This window comes from Thamnophis sirtalis, unplaced genomic scaffold (assembly GCF_051295495.1).
Source record: "Thamnophis sirtalis isolate CommonGarterSnake01/CBP01778 unplaced genomic scaffold, rThaSir2_p1.2 scaffold_1, whole genome shotgun sequence".
Lineage (NCBI taxonomy): Eukaryota > Metazoa > Chordata > Lepidosauria > Squamata > Natricidae > Thamnophis > Thamnophis sirtalis.
In genome coordinates this window covers 51,389,310-51,409,712 of record NW_028261381.1, presented here as the reverse complement: position 1 = coordinate 51,409,712, position 20,403 = coordinate 51,389,310, and the positions used below count along the sequence as shown (strand labels likewise).

The 20,403-nt window shown below is 36.5% G+C and overlaps 1 protein-coding gene across 1 annotated transcript in view; it reads left to right on the top strand.

Annotated features, from left to right (window-relative positions):
* The window catches only part of SLC49A4 (solute carrier family 49 member 4), a 109,625-nt gene that overhangs the window by 55,956 nt on the left and 33,266 nt on the right, over positions 1 to 20,403 (top strand). The window contains exons 5-6 of the mRNA XM_014063328.2: positions 11,430 to 11,538; positions 12,547 to 12,614. Coding sequence (XP_013918803.2) covers positions 11,430 to 11,538; positions 12,547 to 12,614 — 177 coding nt within the window. The remainder of the gene's footprint in view (positions 1 to 11,429; positions 11,539 to 12,546; positions 12,615 to 20,403) is intronic.

The window sequence follows — 20,403 nt, the reverse complement described above, 5'->3', positions numbered from 1 at the left end:
CCTGTTCTTCCTACTGTTCAATATATTTCCTGCAGGACTTCAAGGTGATGTGCATTCTTCTATTCCTTTTTTTAAAAACTTCACAACAACTCTGAAGTAAGAATTCCCCCCTAGACTGGAGATTGTGCCTGATCCAAACCTGACCCCCCCCCCCCATTTTAGTTCAGTATTCTCAACACTTCATAGAAGAATATGAAACACTATCAGCGTTGATGGCAACTTTGCAACGTCAATATGAGAAACGGTATTTTTATTGCTATGTCAGCCCACAACAAATTACCGTAGGCCATGCATACTGTACTTTTGATGAATCTCATAAAGCAATTTACACAAAAGTATTGCATTATTAAGCATTAATAAAATATTTAATAAAACATTAAAGGTAGAGGGGAGGAATGCCAAAATTTTCCTGGAGCAAAATTAAAAATAAATAAATTATGGACTGTTTTTTAAAATTGTAAGTCAGCAGAAAGTTTTATACTTGTTGGCGTGCATTGTAGCTGTTATGTGCACATCATGTATTCTAGAATCATACTATTTGACTGCACTAATTCTCCTTGTCTCATAAACATTTTTGATTGAAGATAATCAATCATATTGAACTATCAGTCCCCACATATTGTCCATAATGGATGCAGACAGATATAATTAACAGAGTGCAATGAGGATGTGTTTTTATTAGAAGGAAGATCAAAATTTACCCAGTTATGCTTCAGAAAATTCAATTGTCATAAACCTATTGCACATAATAGCTGTACCCTGAAGATTTTGAAATGAAACATATTCAAAAGAGTCATCACCAGTCTCAAATTATGCCCCAGAAGAAGGCCTCTTGTTTAGACTCAGGTTGACATGAATATCTCCTTTTGATGTTAGTAAATCAGAAAACCAACATAATCTGAATCAAACACAATGTTTCACCTCACTTTTACACAGGAACAAAAAAAAAAGCCAGCCACTGGTTTGCTTCATCTACTTTCATGTTGCAATCAGAGCAATAAAGTTAGATGACGGGAAGTAGTACTATCTAGCCTAACACACCCATTGTTTTAATGCCAGGTCAGATATTTAATCCAGGGGTTAATTTTGAATGAGAATGTTACTGCCATTACTCCATCTTTTTAAGCACTTCTGCTAGGACCATGCAAAGATTCTGTTCCATCCCAATGCTTAACAGTATTTTTCCCCGAGTTAGTTTGACTTGTCTTAGTGACAGTATTCAGCTGGCCTAGTCTTTTCAGCAGACAGGTTTACCATATGGATATTTTGAGTGAGTAGAATTGATGTTCTGAGAGGGGAGGTACTTTATGTAATCCTGTTATTTTGATTGTATCAGGCCGGGTGTTCCCATGAATCTCTGCAAGCCAGGTGGCTTTCCTAACATGTCTGTTCTAGTGGATGCAGATTATTTTATTTTTCATGGTTTATTGGCTTCAATGGGAGGTACTCATTTTAATAAGGATTTATGGAGTTGAATAATTTTCTAAATAAACTTGGTGATTTTTCTGTCTCCTTAGTCAGTTTGTCTGTTAAAGTCCTGACTAATTTGTGGACTATTTAAATAGCTGACATGAAAACACCCTGAAGCATTTGTTTCTCTTTTGCATATTAAGTTAACCTCCAGTTTAACGAGTAGCTGAGGGTGATATTGACGTTTAGATTTGTCTGGTACACCACAAAGTATGTTTTTACTTTTGCTTGGAACATCACTTACAAAAAGAGAGGATTAGTTTACTGAAAACAGCTTTACCACTTTCAGAATAGCCATATTGGAATAACCAAGCTGGGAACAGAATGATTTCAGAAAGTCAGCCTGCAGGTCCCTAGTTATATGTGAGGGGTTTGTTGTTGAACATAATACATATTTACTTTCCTGAGAAATTATTTCAGTGGTTCTTTCCTCTCTCCCTCCACCTTTCTCAGAAAATAATTTTATAATATGCTCTATGTCTATGATGGTGAATCTATGGCATGTGTGCCACAGGTGGCGCACGGAGCCCACTTTGTGGATACATTTTTGGTCCCAGGAGGCTTCAGGAAGGTCTGCTAGGCCCAAAATGGGCCGGGGATGGGTGGGGTGTGTTCGGGGCCCTATGCCCCATTTTTGGTTTCAGGAAGCTACAAAGATAGCAATAGCAATAGCAATAGCAGTAGACTTATATACCGCTTCATAGGCCTTTCAGGCCTCTCTAAGCGGTTTACAGAGAGTCAGCATATTGCCCCCAACAATCTGGGTCCTCATTTTACCCACCTCGGAAGGATGGAAGGCTGAGTCAACCCTGAGCCGGTGAGATTTGAACCGCTGACCTGCTGATCTAGCAGTAGCCTGCAGTGCTGCATTTAACCACTGCGCCACCTTGGCTCCTAGCAGAGGCCTGCTAGGCCCAAAATGAGCTGCGGGGTGGTGGTGGTGTCATGCGTGGAGGGGGGGGTGACGTGTGCATGCGCAGGGAGACAGTGCATCTGGGGGGGTTTCACGCACACATTGCATTATGGATGTGAGCACACAATGACAAAAAGGTTAGCCATCACTGCTCTATGTATACCACATGAAACACCTCAGAGGGATTTTTTTCAATGAGATGCCGCTAGAATGCTGACAAGCCTCAGCAATATTACTTGTCAGGTAACTCCAGGAATAATGGATAATTAAAGATGAATAAACTGAGAGGTAAACAGAAAATTTATCTTGGGAATCCAGATTCAGCTTACCTTGAAAAGTTTTTTCTATTTGAAAGATCAAGTTCATAGGTTGAAAGTCCTTTTCATTTTTCTGATTTATTTCCTGTATAATTAGTAAAAATAAAGAATCTTTGCATAATTTCTTTTAGCACCAACTATATATTTTGTTTAATTTCAACACACTGCTATAGTATAATCTAAAGAAGAGTCTGCGGAAGCTTCAATTGATGAAATGTAATGGAATTATGTGGCTGACTTGAGCATACACCACTGTGATCTTATCAGTGTAATACTGCAAGATCTATATAGATTACCAATTACTTTTCAGGCTCAATTCAAAATGTTGGTTGTTAGCCCTTAATGTTCTTAACAATTTAGAGTGGATATCATATCTGATCCTTTTTTGTTCTGACCCTATATGAACATCCGTGAGTTATATATTCAACATGCAGTAGTTATAATTATCTCTATATGGTACTATGCATTCCTGAAGATAACCTGAAGCACATTAAAGGTATACAATACAATTTCCTGATTGTTGGATGGCTAAATGATGAAATACCTGTCTTTATACTTGCTGAACATGCTGTCTAGGCTACCTCTGAGCTGCTGGGCTCAATTTAAGAGATTAACTATAGTCTGTAAACAGGTTGTTTGGAAGTCAAGAATGAAATATTACCAGTACTGTTCAATATGTCCACAAAGATTAGTTGAGGATATTCTACTTGTGGTCTCAAAGGTAGTTTGGCTTCATCAGAAAATATGAAAGTATAGTATAGTATAGTATAGTATAGTATAGTATAGTATAGTATAGTATAGTATAGTATAGTATAGTATAGTATAGTATAGTATAGTATAGTATAGTATAGTGTGTGTGTGTGTGTGTGTGTGTGTATATATATATCAGTAAGGGTATGGCTAGCTGATGAGAGCTAAATAGCTCTATACTAGTCTCCCTTTATTTATTTATCGGCACAAATACCAAAAAAAAAAAAATGTAACAAAAAGGCAACAGTAAAAATATTGGGTTTCTGCCTGGATGGTCTCTTATGATGAGCTGAAGGACAGAGAATGGAAGTAGTGATCTTCCTCCCACAGTTGGGCATACCGGGGGTTGTAAAAATCATATATATATATATATAGTGTACACATAGTGTGTGTGTGTGTTCGTAGATTTTCACGGGTGTAGGTATGCTGGTCTTGTTGTATTTGGGTCTTTTCCTGTGTAAGATTGAGATTGTCTTGGCAACGTTTCAGCGAGGTCTCACTCGCCATCTTCAGGCTGGTGTTTTGGGCTTAAAGCGTGGTTGGAACTGCCATCTTTCTATAAATCTTGGTGTGTGTGTGTGGAGTGCTGGCTTTGTTTCAGTAAGTGGAATGATTGGTTGTGTGGTTGTATCATGATTGGTAGATTGGTGCTGGCTGGGTGTCCATTGTTGTTTTGTGTTATAACAGCCTGGGTGGTGGGTGGGGCTCGTTTGTTGACTAGGGCTGGTTTCCAGATGTCTGGTAGGCGGAAGGTATCGTCACATTTATTCATGTTGTGGGGGTGTTTCTCTATTTCGATAGCTTCCATAATTATTCTCTTGTTGAAGTGTTCAGTTTTGGAGATTAACATGGTACCTTCAAAATTAATTTCATGTCCTGTAGCTTTAAGGTGCTGGAAAAAGGAGGAAGTTTTTTCTTTTTTTTCCTTACTGCGTTTTTGTGTTCTGCAATGCGTGCATTTATTCTCCTGTTCGTTTGTCCTATGTTTGTTGCAGGACTCCAAAATACCATGCAAAATCTGCCCTGCAACATACATAGGACAAATGAACAGGAGAATAAATGCGAGCGCAAGCGCGTGCGCGCGCGCGCGCACACACACACACACACACATATACATACATACATACATACATACATACATACATACATACATACATATATATATATATATATATATATATATATATATATATATATATATAAAATCTAGCTTTATTCATTCTTGCATTTGAACCATCTTAGAATCCGTATTTTTTTAAAAAAATATTTTGGTTTAGATGCCTGTTATTGTTACCTTTCCCTGGAAAAAGGAAGCATACAAAAAAAGTGGATATGCTGGGTAGTGAATATATAACATATTGATCATTAGAGACATTATTGCTATGAGAAATTGTGAACTGTACAGCAGAAGGAAAACACAAATTGAAACTGCCTGATTACTCTAGATGGAAGGAGACAGATAACACAAACCAGGTGTGAAAAGAATCAGTACATGGGCACAGTAAAGGACACTGTTTATGTTAGAGGGTGCTAATACCAGCAGAATAGGCAAGCTTGTGGTCTCCTTAGAAAAGTAAAATTCAGTATTAAAGTCCCTGCATGTTTTTATCTGATTCTGCATTCAAGCTGTAAAATTCATGTTATAATTTACATTACTTTTCTATTCCTTGTGTATCATTTTTAAAGGTATATAACCTATAATCTTTGGGGCTTCAGAACTCTTTTACGTTGTTGTGCATACCAAAAACATATATTTTATAGCATCTAGCTCCAAAGTCCTTGGATCCTTATTTAGTGGGCAAGTTTACCAAAACATCTGTAGAATTCTTCCAAAGGGACAAAAGGGTTATTCAGAAATCTTTCCAGGAAATAACTGAAGTAGGAACTGCATAGTTCCTTTATCTATAGGAATGAAGTGTCATCCATAGGAAGGAAGAGCCATGGTGTCACAGTGGTTAAAATGCAATAAGGTAAAGGTTCCCCTTGCACATATGTGCTAGTTGTTCCCGACTCTAGGGCGGTGCTCATCTCTGTTTCAAAGCCGAAGAGCCAGTGCTGTCTGAAGACGTCTCTGTGGTCATATGGCCGGCATGACTAAATGCCAAAGGCACGCGGAACATTGTTACCTTCCCACCAAAGGTGCTTCCTATTTTTTCTACTTGCATATTTACATGCTTTTGAACTACTAGATTGGCAGAAGCTGGGACAAGTAACGGGATTTGAACCACCAAACTGCCAACCTTTCTGATCGACCAGTTCAGAGTCTTAGCCACTGAGTCACCACTGAATGCAATTCTGCAGGCTAACTCACTGGTCACTCCAGGAATTTGAGTCTCAATGGCTTAACCTTTCATCCTTCTGAGATTGGTAAAATGAGGAGCCAGATTGTTAGGGGTAATATACTGACTTTGTAAACTGCTTAGAGAAGGCTGTAAAGCACTATGAAGTGATATATAAGTGCAATTACTATTTACAGATCAATCACGGATCTAATAAATAAGATTGTATGTAGCTTAGAGTTGAACTCTGTAACTCTTGGTGGTCTCTGAGCTCAGTTATTTGTTTGCAGACATTTTGTTACAAGACTACATAACATCTTCAATGCTAGAAGGGAATGGGGTTTGCTCTCTTTATATGCAAAAGCTTGCTGCAGTGGCATAGTAGTTACATAACTTTACTAACATATTACTACATAACGTTACTAACTGTGCCCACTGCCAGGTTGACTCAGCCTTCCATCCTTCCAAGTTTGGTAAAATGAGAACTCAGATTGTGGGTCGTGGCCCACTACCAGACTGTCACCTGTTGGCCACTGGGCTGAGTGAGTGACACCCCCACCCACCCCACTAGTGTTAGGCACTTTTTGATAAAGTTGCATGCATATCTGTTTTGTTGAAAAATGCATAGGCAGTTGGCTTCCTTTTTTCTGGTTTTCTGAATTGCTGCAGTGTGTTTGTGCTCATCTAAATAATGTCTCTACATAGTTTCTCTTGTGTTGAGTTGTTACTTTACTAGTAGAGCACTTGATTAGTGTTGTGGTTTTTAGATAGACCTTTGTTTCTGATTTCCTGGTCATTTCCTCTGCTCAAGAAAATATGCATGAAAGATAGTCTGTTGTCGTTTAGTGAATTTTATTTCTTTGAAGATGTGGATACTTTCATGTTGTTCTCTAGTTCTCTTCTCTAGTTGTTCCTTTTTTATTAGGACAAAAGTCCAAAAACATACCGGATCCATATTTTTGATTGCATGGGAATACTTCTGTTTCCAGACATTGCATTAGTCTCTGTCGGAAACCTGAATCTTTTGTTCTTCCAAGTTCAACATTGCTTATAATTGGATTCAAATTATCAAGTCTTCTATTATAAGAAGAAAAAAATCACATTCATCATTTACATCTGTAGTTTTGAATTTAACAAAAATATTTCCTTTGGCAACATATAGACTGCAACTGGTTAGGAAACATGAACTTGCCATGATACCAAAACTTCCTTATGCATTCAGTGTTGATACATTTTGTCCTGCAGTTCTCAAATGTAAGCAGTTAAGCAATATTTATACCGTTCTAAGCAGATAGCAGCTTTTTGTTTATATGTGTGTGTGTGTGTGTGTGTGTGTGTGTGTTATAGCAGCTTTTTGCTTCTTTCATTTACACAAAAGCTGATTCTTTGGGGCTTTTCTGTCAGCCAATGTTTATTTGATGGAATGAGGTTGATGAAAGAATTTCCCCAGCTTCCCTTTAGTGAGCATTGAAGGTGAATTGTTATTGGAAGAAAATTTTGCATCCCTCTGAGTGATTTTTTTGGGGGTGGGTGGGAATCTTGTTTGCTATTTCAGCACTTTATATTAGTTAGCATTTTTTATAAATACGAAATAGTGTTATCTTGCATCAGATGATCTGTTTTGAGTATGCTCTAAATATAACAGGGTCCCTTTAAAAAGTTTGTGTGAAAATGCCTCACTTCAATGAAGCTATGTTTCTTTCTCATATGTGTTTTGTAGGTCAGAGCTATTATTCATTTCAATAGGTTAAAGAAATTTTAGTAAAGGGCATTTTTACAGATAATTTGCTACCTAAGACACATCTAAATTATTGCTACCTAATTCAGTGTATTTTTTCCCCCTTGGGACCTATTTTGTTGAATGTTTAAGAAACAGTCATATCTTTGTTGATGGATGAATAATGGAAGTTGCCTGGCAAAAATGTACTTCTTCTGTTTCTTCTTCCATAGAAGTAAACAATGTAAATAAAATTGTTCAACCAACCTAGAAATAAGGGGAAATTTCCTGACAGAACAATTAATCAGGTTGTGGGTGCTCTATCACTGGAGGTTTTCAAGAAAAGATTGGACAGCCATTTGTCTGAAATGGTGTAGGATCTCCTGCTTGAGCAGAGGGTTGGACTAGAAGATCTCCAACTCCCTTTCAACATTATTATTCTGTCCTTTTTGTATTGTATCTACTACTGTATCCAGTGATTGGATGATTAAAATCCCTGGTTTCTCTTGTTCACCCCTGTATCCTGTTTTCTTAATTCATTTTATTTTGTAGTTTGTCCCATATATACAAAGCAATATGGACAAAATAGCAGACCTCAATATATTTATACTGTAATTTAGGCATCCTACTTTTTCAGGATTTGGCAGTATATCTAATTCATCCAGTGAACACTGGTTGGAGGTTGATCTAGTTTTGACTGAGCTATGTTGTGTGAAGTATTTAGATATAGTTTTGTAGAACTGGCACACAATCTATACATTCCCTCCTCAAGTTCTTCTACGCTTTTTCATTTGTTATAATGGGGAGTTCCTTGGAGGGATGCACAAAGAATACTGAATTCTACACCATGAGTATGTTTTCCCAACAGGGCCAACCAAGAGATGAAGGTCATCCCAGTTGTCTAGCTAAATCAAACAAGCACCTTTGTTGGGCAGCAACCATATAATAATATGTCAGTGGAGGATGATCACTATAATAACAATGGCCAAGATAATAGTTTCATACTGCATAGAAGAATGGTAAACCCTTTCTATATTTGACTAAGAGAACTACAAGGATAGATAGGATAAAGTGATTGATAATAAAATGCTGCATGATAGGGAGAGCACTTAATATGCTATCTTTAAATAACGATCCTTTGGAGTATTAAGTGTTTGTAATGTGGGTATATTAAAGACTTTGGGATAACTAGTTTCTAATGTTGAACAGGAAAAGAAAGTCTGAGTTGCAATAATTGAATTATAGTAGGAACGTGAAATATAAGAACATGGAAAAGGTCACACAGTGAAAGATAAAAATGAAACAACTACCGTGTTTCCCTGAAAATAAGACAGGATCTTACTTTCTTTTGACTCCCAAAATAAGCAATTGGCCTTATTTTCAGGGTGGTCTTATTATTTTTGAGGTGCAGGACGCAGCGAGCCTGGTCACCTCATGGCTGCTGCTATGTTGCAATATTTTGGGGGAGGGCTTATTTTAGCACATGGGCTCAAAAGCCCGATTGGGCTTATTATCCAGGGAGGTCTTATTTTCGAGGAAACAGGGTACAGATTAACATATTGGACAAGAGTGAATTGAAATGGTCTGGATACCTTATTTCAGGGGACACAAAAAAAACAAGGTATGGCATTTCTTTCATAAGAAGAATATAACAAATACAATATTTGGGTAAAGTGCAATCAATGATTGGATAATTTCAAGTACACTTCATTAGGCTCCAACCACTGATGTAGAAGGAATGAAATTTGACAAGTTTTATATGATCAAGTTCAATTTGAAATGTACAGAATATAGAAGACAAAAAACATATTTGGACTGTTTGGCCTAGGTAACCCAAATGAGACAGAAAAACAACTTATCAATTTCTGCCAACCCAATTATCTTTTCATTGCTAACATAGTCTTCCAACAATCGAAGCAGCATCTGTATACATGAATATTGCCAGATGGAGTAGATGGAAATCAAATTTAGTATATCATTAGATAAGGAGTTAGAAGAGCTCAAATGGAACAATAAAGACAAGGCCAGGAACTGAATGTGCAACAAACATGTGCTCGTGTGCCTGTTTCAAGTAAAACTAAAGCAAAGAAGAAAAAACCCTGCTGGTTTCCACAATATAGACACCATTTTCTAGCAGAACATTGGAACTGTTTTGATACCATTTGCTGAGATGAGCAGCTATAGAAATTGAATGTGTACACATACACACACACACACACACACACACACACACACACACAGACAAACCTAGAATATTATCTACATATTTTTCCTTCATTTCCTTGTTGCATGATGAATGTTGGCTCAGTTTATATATAAAATGGATGAAATATTTGTGGCTTATGAGTGTCTCATATAAAATGCTGATTGTCAAATTTGGCACCATATCGAAATTGAAGGAATAAAAGGATGTAGGCTATTAGGGTGCAACCATTAAAATCACATGTTGAGATCAGATTACTGGAGGGGAAGCATAGTGCATCCTCTTTATACATTTGTTCCCTCTGTGAATACCTTACCCAGGTACTTAATAAGTTGTGATATAGTGTATCTTTGCTTTGCCTGGAAGGCCACATGGCCACACATGGATAATTACTTGGAATCTCAGCTCAGATCCTCAAGCAGTCTGCCCTTTAGGACAAGCCCCCTCCCAACAGTGTGCTTACAAGCTATGAATTTACAAGAAGGGTGCTTGTGCTTCTGGATTGTACACTGGAGGTCCTCCAGTGTACACAGGCCCTCATGGCAGTGTGACAGAACACAATTCATGTTGCTAGTTTCTGGGGGAAAAACTGATAAATCTGTACATATTTTAATCTTGCATTTTATATTTTAAATTTTATGTCACACAGTATTCCTTATTTTTAATTGTGATACTTCTGACACAAATAAACAAACTATTGGAGGGTGAAGAGAAGAAGAAGAAGAGCAAAATGCTACCTGATACTATTGCCCAACTATATCGCAGTCCATTCAGATAGTTCATGACTTAACAACAATTTGTTTAGTAACCATTCACAGGGTCATGTATCACTTTTTATGACCTTCTAACAAGCAAAGTCAATGGGGAAGCCACATTCACTTAACAACTGTGTTGCTAACTTAACAACTGCAGTGATTTACTTAACAACTGTGGCAAGAAAGGTGGCAAAATTCACTTAACAAGTATCTCACTTAGCAATATAAATTTGGGGCTCAATTATGGCCATAAATTGAGGATTATCTATATCTCATGAGTGTTTGTAAGGAAGAACCTCTGAGAGGGAATACAATTGGAGAAGCAGGCAGGAGTATATTCTTCATTTGTTGTTCAGACCAATGCATGCTTAAAGAACTGGGATATGTATGTCATATAAACAGTAAATAAACTGAAAAATGTTTGAATGCAAACTTTTATTAGTTGCTGGACTGGTTCTCGTTTCTACATGTGGTTGTATTCAGATAGTTCAGTAAAAAGCCAATGTAAATTCTCTCGACCGTGAAACAGAACAGAAGCTGAACTCAAAGTATGAAGGAGAAACATATTTTACATATAATCTCTGAAATGTGGTTAATCCTTTTCAAACACAATAACTGAAAACAAGAGCCTGACAACAGCAACATTAAGTAAAACATCAAAATATTGTATTAATTGGTTTTGCCTCAGCAGATATGCTTTAATTGTACACAGTCATGTTCCTGAAGTGAGCCAAAGATAATTTAGTCTAAATTGCCTGTTAGAATGCAGTACTATCCACATGTAGCCTCCAGGAAAATCTATATATATATATCACTCAGTGTTACTAGAAAAAGAACATTATTTAAATACGATTGCTGCATCATAACTCCAAATAAATTAAGCAAAATTTCACCAACTGTAACTTTTTGCTGCCCAATTTAGTGCCTGTTGTGTCCTTGAGGATTCATAGGAGGAGGAAAGTATTGCAATGAAATTTGATCTGTTACTGTCGACAAACCTGTTTGTATTTTTTTTTACTTTCTAGCAATCCTCGATTTTTAATGATTGCTCTGGCCTATGCAATTCCACTCGGGGTTTTCTCAGGATGGTCTGGTGTTCTTGATTGGATATTAACTCCAGTTCACATAAGCCAAGTAGGTGTACATTTGTGTGTGTCTCTGTATGTGTATTTCTTTGTGGTTTGCTGACAAAAGTTTGGTTTTGTGATTTAAAATTAAAATAACAAGCAGAATGACTGATATTCTATGAAATTAAAAGCGGCATTGTAGAACCTGAACTTAATTGAGCTGCTTCAGGTCTGAATATTCAACTTCAGGGAAAGCCTGAATCTTAATTTGTTGGTTTTGAGGAGAAAGATAATAATTTCAAATTTCATTGCTAGTTCACAAGCGTGAATTTGAAAAACCGAAACTTTCCCATTAGCATGAAGGGAAAGAAAGAGAATAATTACAGTAGCATTATAGTTTGTTTCCTTAGAGGAATTCCACATAAAGTTTACCCAATACGCAGTGGTTAAATGCAGCACTGCAGGCTACTTCAGCTGACTGCAGTTCTGCAGTTCGGCTGTTCAAATCTCACCGGCTCAGGGTTGACTCAGCCTTCCATCCTTCCGAGGTGGGTAAAATGAGGACCCGGGTTGTTGTTGGGGGCAATATGCTGACTCTGTAAACCGCTTAGAGAGGGCTGAAAGCCCTATGAAGCGGTATATAAATCTAACTGCTATTGCTATTGCTATTGCTATAAGCTACTTTCACAACAACAAACTAGGTCTATTTATTTCAAGTTCCTCGAGAGATGTGGATAGAAAAAGATTATATACTTCTCCAAAGTCCCAGTTGAATGCGCTCCTGTCTCCTTTCTATGACTAGGACGTCAGTGCTTTTCAAACTTTATCTAAGACCTAGTCTAACTCTGTCATGGTTGATCATCTTCCTTTCATCCTCAATTTTTGTTTCTGACCTTAGGAATCACTTGATCAGACCAGTGACAATGTTCCAAAAGCTCCCAGAAGTCTTTTGTGACAGTGTCACATCCTTGAAATGTAAGTTCTGCCCCTTTTAGATGTGCATGCAGTGTCACAATGCACATATGACAGATTCCTTCTATTCCTTGTATTTCTTTATCTTGTGTTTTTTTCACAGGTGGATGCAGGTTGGATTGGATTTTGGTCCATTGTAGGTGGCTGTGTTGTTGGCATAGCACTAGCAAGGTAAACTTTTTTTCCTCTCTTATTTTTCTTTAGCAAAATTGTGTTTTAGTTATACTAAAATAATACCTCCTGAAATCATTTCCTCTCTTCCATGACATTTGTAAAAAGAACAAATCATTTTCTATAGGTTAGAAATATGTTCATCTTCTATTAGAGTAGTAATTTGCCTGGTTTATTTATTTATTTATTTGTTTATTTTTTAAAGTCCATGAATGCTGAAAATCCCATTCGTTCAGTCATCAAACTATGCAGGGTATATTATTGTATTTGACAACTACTCTCTATCCACACCATCCAAAGGTGGATAAAGTAAGGAAGAAACCATGGGTATTTTGCTCGTGTTTGCTTTCATCTTCAGTTGTGATTGATTCTTTCAGAAAATTGGATATTATGGGGCTGGTTTGAATGTTACAGGAATTATTTAAAGATCTTGTGAAAGTTTTGTTGTTCCATTAATATAAGCCACTGGCTGTGTGTGAGTTGTGCACTTCTGAATATCACAACATCAAAGCAGTTAATACAAAAGATGTTTAGAAGTAGAGGATGTTATAATGACTTGTTACAACTATCATAATATTCCCAAATTATATTGGTCATATAAATTGTTCAGCTTAATGAACTTTCATGCAAAATGGAATTAATATACTTAATAGTCTAAATAATATATGGTTGTGATCAAATGATGAAATCTATGGTTGAGTAAACCACATAGCCATAAGATGTATATGCCCACATGGAACTTTTCCCTGCATTTCACAAGAGTAAGCCAGTTAGAAATGTTCATTTCTAACATTTGAAACATTTCCAACATGGGAAAGGGTAATTAAATGTGAGCTTGCTGGCTCTTTTTCTTCCTCCAAAAGAGAAGCAAAATGGCAAAAAAAAGCAGCTTATATATGATTTAGTGTCACTCATATAAATTTATAGCTTAGCTTATGGTATATCATATAGCAACTGCAGCCTGCTTTTTGCTATATAGTACTGTCCTCAAATATAAGAGCTGGAAGCTGCTACCATGGTTTTCTATCACAACTTTAAAGCTGTGGTGTAAGTTTGAAAATGGGTAGATCACAGAGTTTTTTTTAAACCCTCTCCAAAGTTACATGAAACATACAAGCCCTGACTATACTAGTTAATGTGGTCCTTCCCATTTTATGACCTCAGCTTCCCCTTTATTTTTAATAACAATAGCAATAGCAATAATAGCAATAACAGTAGACTTATATACCGCTTCATAGGCCTTTCAGGCCTCTCTAAGCGGTTTACAGAGAGTCAGCATATTGCCCCCAACAATCTGGGTCCTCATTTTACCCACCTCGGAAGGATGGAAGGCTGAGTCAACCCTGAGCCGGTGAGATTTGAACCGCTGACCTGCTGATCTAGCAGTAGCCTGCAGTGCTGCATTTAACCACTGCGCCACCTTGGCTCTTTAAGTTCAAGGCCACAAAAAACAATTTATTGCCAGTTTGCATTTATTATATTAGAACTGAATATGATAAAACCTACCGAGCTGTGAAATTTTCCAGATCAGTGTTTTGTAGTATTATATATTTGTTGCATATGTGATAACACAGAACTAATTTTAAGCTCTTTGTAGTTTTTTGTATGTGCCTTTTTTTGAGTATATTTTCAGAACTCTACCCAGGATCTAACTTTAGAAAGACCTACTGTTAAGCATCAAAACTAAATTAAATTGAAATAAAAATAAGTAATACCATTGGGTATGGTAGGTATATGCTGACTTGAGTTGACAAAAAATAAAGGCAGAATAAATCAAATAAATACATATATTTTTAAGCATTTCATTTTCCTCTGCTTTTAATAACTAGTCAGTCCCTTAAACTTTTGCTTCTTTCTGATTCTTGCTTCTTCATCCTTTTTCATCAAACTTTAATCAGATTTTTTCTCAGATTGATAAACTTTCAAAACAATGATTCAGTATATATTTTGTTATTGTTTTAGTTTATGGTTTTAAGCCACTTGCACATTATTTTGTATTGGAATATGAAACAGAAATTCTATAAATAAATTAAGTGTAAACATGTGATTCCAATGAATTGATTTGATTCCAATGAATTGATTTGATTCCGATGAATTGGTTTGATTTGATGGCTGTGATATAGTTTATAGTGGCATAATTTTAAAGTGCTCATTATATCATATGATTAACATAAAATTTTCTAGGCTATAATAAGATCTATGGTATGAAAAACTCACACAATCCTCTAGTTTCATGTGACCTTGAGCCTAATTTCTAAAGCATTCTGAAAGTTCACATCATTTTCAAGAGCTATTTGTCCATTCTTTGGTGCCTTCTGTATGTGAGAAAGAGAAAAGCTGGTTGGAAGAGAAAGAACTTTAAGAGTGAAAATGAGGAGTTAAAGAAAGATTTATACACCTCTGCTATCTTAGCTTCTCCATGTGCAGATCATAGTTTCTAGAATGTTTTCCAGGCCTCTTATCAGCACTGAGGTGGTATTCAGCCGGTTCGGACTGGTTCAGGCAAACTGGTAGCGGAAATTTCTAGTAGATCGGAGTACCGGCATATACACCTCTGGTTGGCCCTGCCTTCCCACCCCCATTGTTCCCTGTCCTATATTCCCTTGTTTTTTTTAGCTCAGCTGACACTGAGGGTAGTCTTTGAATACTGCAAACCAGTAGGAAAAGATTTGGAATCCCACCACTGGCACGGGCCATAAGAAGCACCTTTGTTTTCTTTTATGTAGCAAGCTAAAAAGTTTGTTAGTGTGAAAGGGTGGGGGAGAGGAGAAATTCCATTCTCCCTTGTAGACCACATCTCTGTGTTTCTGTTTATGTGCTCCTTTCGATGCACAGGGTGAGTTCTTATGCACTGCTCTGCGTCAAAGAGGAATATTGGATGGAGAAATCAGCAATAGTCAGGGATCATCCCAACTATCCCACCCAGATGTCTGGGAAGAACTTTATTCTGGATTGTTTTTCTCCTCAATCCCAAGTGGAAATGATTGATTTTCTGTCTCCCCCTCCCCTTATTTTTGCTAGCTTTTTCCAGCCTCACCAAGTTTGGTACCATCGGGTTGTTTTTCCCCGAAGAATTGTCCTGCTGATGGATGGCTAGACTGAGTTTTCAATTCCTTTATACAATTTCCTTTCATCTTTCCATTGGGCTTGAAGGAATGACAATGGCATTTTCAAAAAAGAGGCACTGCTTCTTTCAGTCGCGGCCTCTGTTGGCCTGAAGCCTTGAATAAATTAGCCATGAGGAACTGCACACTTCACTTGAAAAACGATTGCTTTCAACATGTCTTTAAAATCTGTTTCAATGCATTTGCTTATGTTAAAATTAAAAGTATTATAGTGTTCACTCCTGGTGCTATATAGCAATAATTGCAACATAGGATTTTTTTAAAGTGTTATGTTTAAGGTTGGTTGGGAGTAGCTAGTGTTAGTTTATAGATTAGTAATCTTACTAAAGTAATCAAAATACATTATAATTAATAGATTTTTTTTCTGCACATCTGTGGAGCTTACACTTTACCACCAAATCTGACATTATGTTTATGTCAGATTTGGTGACAAAGTATGCAGAAAAACTTCACTGTTGCCATATCCTATTGTTTTTTTTAAAGGGGGGGCCTTACTCCAACTGTGCCCGTCTGTATGTAGGTGTACATTTACTATAAAAAAAATTAAACAGGAAAGGGGATGTAGGATTGCTAGGAATAGTTGCAACTTCAGTTTCTTCTTTGCTGAAATAAGGTATTTCTGACAAAATGATAGGTAAGTATTTGAAGATTTCCATCTCATTCATTGTTCTGTACAGATTATAATCACTTGAATGCTTTGAAATCAGTGATTTCTGTTTTTGTGGGAGTTTTCAAGATATAATCCCTGTGGATTACAAGGATTGAGTGTACAGTACACTGAGACTCAATCCCTCATGCTTTTCCTCCTTCACATACAATGACAGCTGTAATTTTAAATATTCTGATTATGGTTTTAACAAATTACAGATATCTTTAAAACGTGGGGTCAAGTTAATCCATATTATTGAAAGCATTGGATGGTTCTTCTACCAAAATACAACTAATATAGTTGGCTTTTGGATATGACTAATAGAGTTGAATGCTCTACTTTTTAAAAAAATCAATTACCTTATTTTAGAAAATTACTTCTTTCCTTGTTAAGGTTGCAGTGCTATATTTGAACATAAAAATATCTAAAAATTAGAATTGCTTATTTAGATTTGCTAAATGAGATATCTGGTTGTTAGGGAGCAGAGCTCTTTGATAAACACTCTCAAGGAAATGGAAACAAGGGCATAGAATTACAACTATAAATATGTGGAGCCTCTTATCGCTTTAAGTCTGCAAAGTCTTGTATCGTATTGATTTTTCTTCTACTGCTTTATATGGGATCTTTTATACAAAGGGTAGTTCTTTCTCTTGCTGGTATATTGTAATGGGTGGCCATTCATTTTTAGCTTTATGATGACTTCTGCAGGTTTGCCAATGGAGTTTTATGTAAATTTTGACCTTTTGAGAGAAATTAATTACTCAAACATGTAGCTCAGTTTTAGTTGCAGAATATCTGTTAATGTCTTTTTATCTGCTAACAAATGGTTTCCGATTCCATAGCAATGCATACATTTTTGTTGACTCCAGCACTTCAAACTTTTTGTGCTTTTAATAAAAAGTTAACAGACTCTTGCCAAATGCCTCTTTCTGACTGAAAAATTACAAAACCTTCAAGCACAGAATTTTGAATGCAAAAAGAGTAGCGATTTATCTGTTTTGATGAATGACTCCCTTTCCTTAGACCTATTCAGCAATTTATCTGTATAAAATTAAATCAGTGTCTCTACTGACTATCACCTGCTGAAAGTTGTAATTAAGAAAATTAGGTAATGATATTTGTCAGGTCCGACAGGCTCATGGATTTCTGCGATGGTCCTGTGACTTGAAGGCAGCTTGGTATATTTTCTAATGATTTAAGTCTGGAGCCTTTGTTTTGTACCATTAATTCAGGGGTGTCAAACTCACAACATCACACTGACATCACATGATGTGTCCCGACTTTTCTCCCCTTCACTAAATAGGGAGTGGGTGTGGCCAGTATGTGACGCATCTGGCCCGCGAGGCGTGAGTTTGTTACCCATGCACTAGTTGCTAATTTGCTTAGTAGCTCTGGAATTTCCTCTTACAACTCTAGTGGAGATTTATTCCATCCTATACTGTAACTCACTCCCAGTCCTTCCACCACCCATTGCAATAAATTGCAATATAATTTCACTCACCTGGTGAGCATTATTTACTGGCTAAATGCAATCTATAAAGGACACTGCATTTAAACCTCTTTCCACTTGGATGGTGCTGAAGCTATCATTTGGATGTCAAGCAATCTTTGCATCTAATAGAAACGTTTGTGCCTGTGGTACAAAATTATGCCTGTCAGAGGAAAGCGGAGTTGGAAATGAGCTCTCAAATTTCATTATTTTTTTACCAGTAGTATATGGTGCCTTCCTCCACATGAGATTTATGCCACTCTCCTAACTCCAGACCAGAAATTTAAGATAATTTATATGGGATGTTTATGATTGAAAAGCCTTAGATATTTTAGGTGGCTTGTGGGTATTGTATGATTTTCTTATTCACTAGGAAACGAAGCTAATTTGAGTTGGGGAAGGAAAGGATTTTTTTTTTGAAAGTGACACCTATTTTTTTTTAAACTTAAATTGCACAGCATTGCAAATCAACCCAATTTCCTCTTTTTCCCCATGGCATTTTTCTTGTCATATTTCATAGTGGCCAGAGTTATTTTTCAAGTTTTGTCCTTCATAGCTCAACATTTCAGCATCCTTCAGCATTAAACTACAGCAAAGTCAAAATGCAGCAACTTTGCAACGTAAGGTGATATCTATAGCAATAAGGAGAGGGGTTTAAAGATTTAATTAAATTGTGAACTAAAGAATGCATACAAAGTGACGTTTTTAGTTCATGAAATACTGGTCCAAATTAAAAGGGTGACAGCAATATGCTCCTTGGTATCCTGTAGTAGGAACTGAACTGCCTTCTCAGTGGAAGTTCAAGGTCAAGGGCTATATTGCAATTTGTTGGAAAGAAAAAAGGAGAAGAAATGAACAGCAGACGTGATAAAGTGTGCGAGTGGAGAATAAATTAGAACTGGACCAATTTTTCTGAATGTTAGTTGCTAGATAGAAAAAAAGAGCAGAATGCTGTTTCTTGCGGCATATTATCAGCCTCAGTTGGAATGCAAGACTGGGTCTGAAATGGCAATTATTAGTGCCAATGTTGTCTGATAATTAAGGAAGTATTTCTCTGTGTGTAATATTAACAAAAAGTCCTTGACTTTACACGTAAAAGCTGTGCTTAAAAGCTGGGATCTTAATTCCCAGAATTCTCAACCAGAATGGCCTTATAGATTACCCAGTTTTGGGTCCACATAGTCTTTATTTATTACCAGGTAGTTTATTTAATTTATATCCCACTTTTCATTCAGAAACTTTAAATGGGGTACTTTCCTCTCCCTCTTCCCCTACAACAATAGATACGTCTGAGAGATTCACTGGGCTTACATATCCCCCAGTGTGTACAACTTGCTCATATGACACTAAGAGGCTTACCATATGTAAAATTAAAGTGTCTCTAAAAATCAATACAAACTCATTTTAATGCAAGCTGGTAAATTAATGCAAGCTGATAAATTGTCTTCTATCCTTTAGCTCCCAAGGTCAAAGATCCTATGCCCTCCAAGTGGCACAAAGTCAGAAGGCTGCCCCTTTTCATCTCAGGAAATGTTAACTTTGTGAGTCTAGCCACTTTCTGTGGCTATATGAACAAGGGACTTAATAAATTTTGGATAAATAAAGCCTGAGTCACTTTTATGCTTTAAGAGTGTGATGAAGGAGGGTTTAGATCTATTTGGAAGACAGAATCTGAGCCCAATAACGGTTGATCTGGGCTATCTCTGTACTAGAAAGGTTTGCTGGGGGACATGGCTTGAACTAACAAATCTTTAAAGGGCCCTGACCATCTTGGTTTAAGGACCTAGGACCTGAACTAGCTTTCAAAAATATTTATTGGGCTTCTCTCTACTCAGCTACAATATTGCAATGTGAAAGATCTGATAAACAATAAATCACAGGTATATGACACTTTAGGAGAAATAATTTAAAAACTTGAGCATAGTGCTTCTGCACTTTTTTCATGATTAAAGGGAAATTAAAACAACTCTATTTATATTTTCATATTATCAATAAGATCATTGACTGCAAAGTCCAGAGGCAAAAAAGTGAAAAGCAAGGAATTAGTAACGCTTTTATCTAACTATCTATGAATTTAATATAAATTTTGAAATATAAATTTTGAAACATCAGCACATAAACAACAACCAAATATATATGCTAGAGAAAAATAATAAATGATATTCAGGACTTAGTAATCGGCTTGGTCATGAGATGCCTCTTTCGTTAAAAGATACAATTGTCTATAAAAACGCTAATGTTAAAGTGCTACTGTATTTATTTTGATGCCACCAAATATGATCCTGAATTCTTTTTAACCCTAGCCTTTAATGTCTCTCAATAAGATTGAAAGGCAAAACATTCTGATTAAAAATTGAACTTAGCAAAAGTTTAATTTTAATGTGCCTTTTTTCTGATTTATATTAGCATTCATTATTCCTTCAATAGTTCCTGATTCACCATTTATTATTCCATAACTAGCTGTGAAAACTTTGTTTCAATTGTTTTATTTGATTAATAATTTTATTCTATTGTGATTCATTAAGC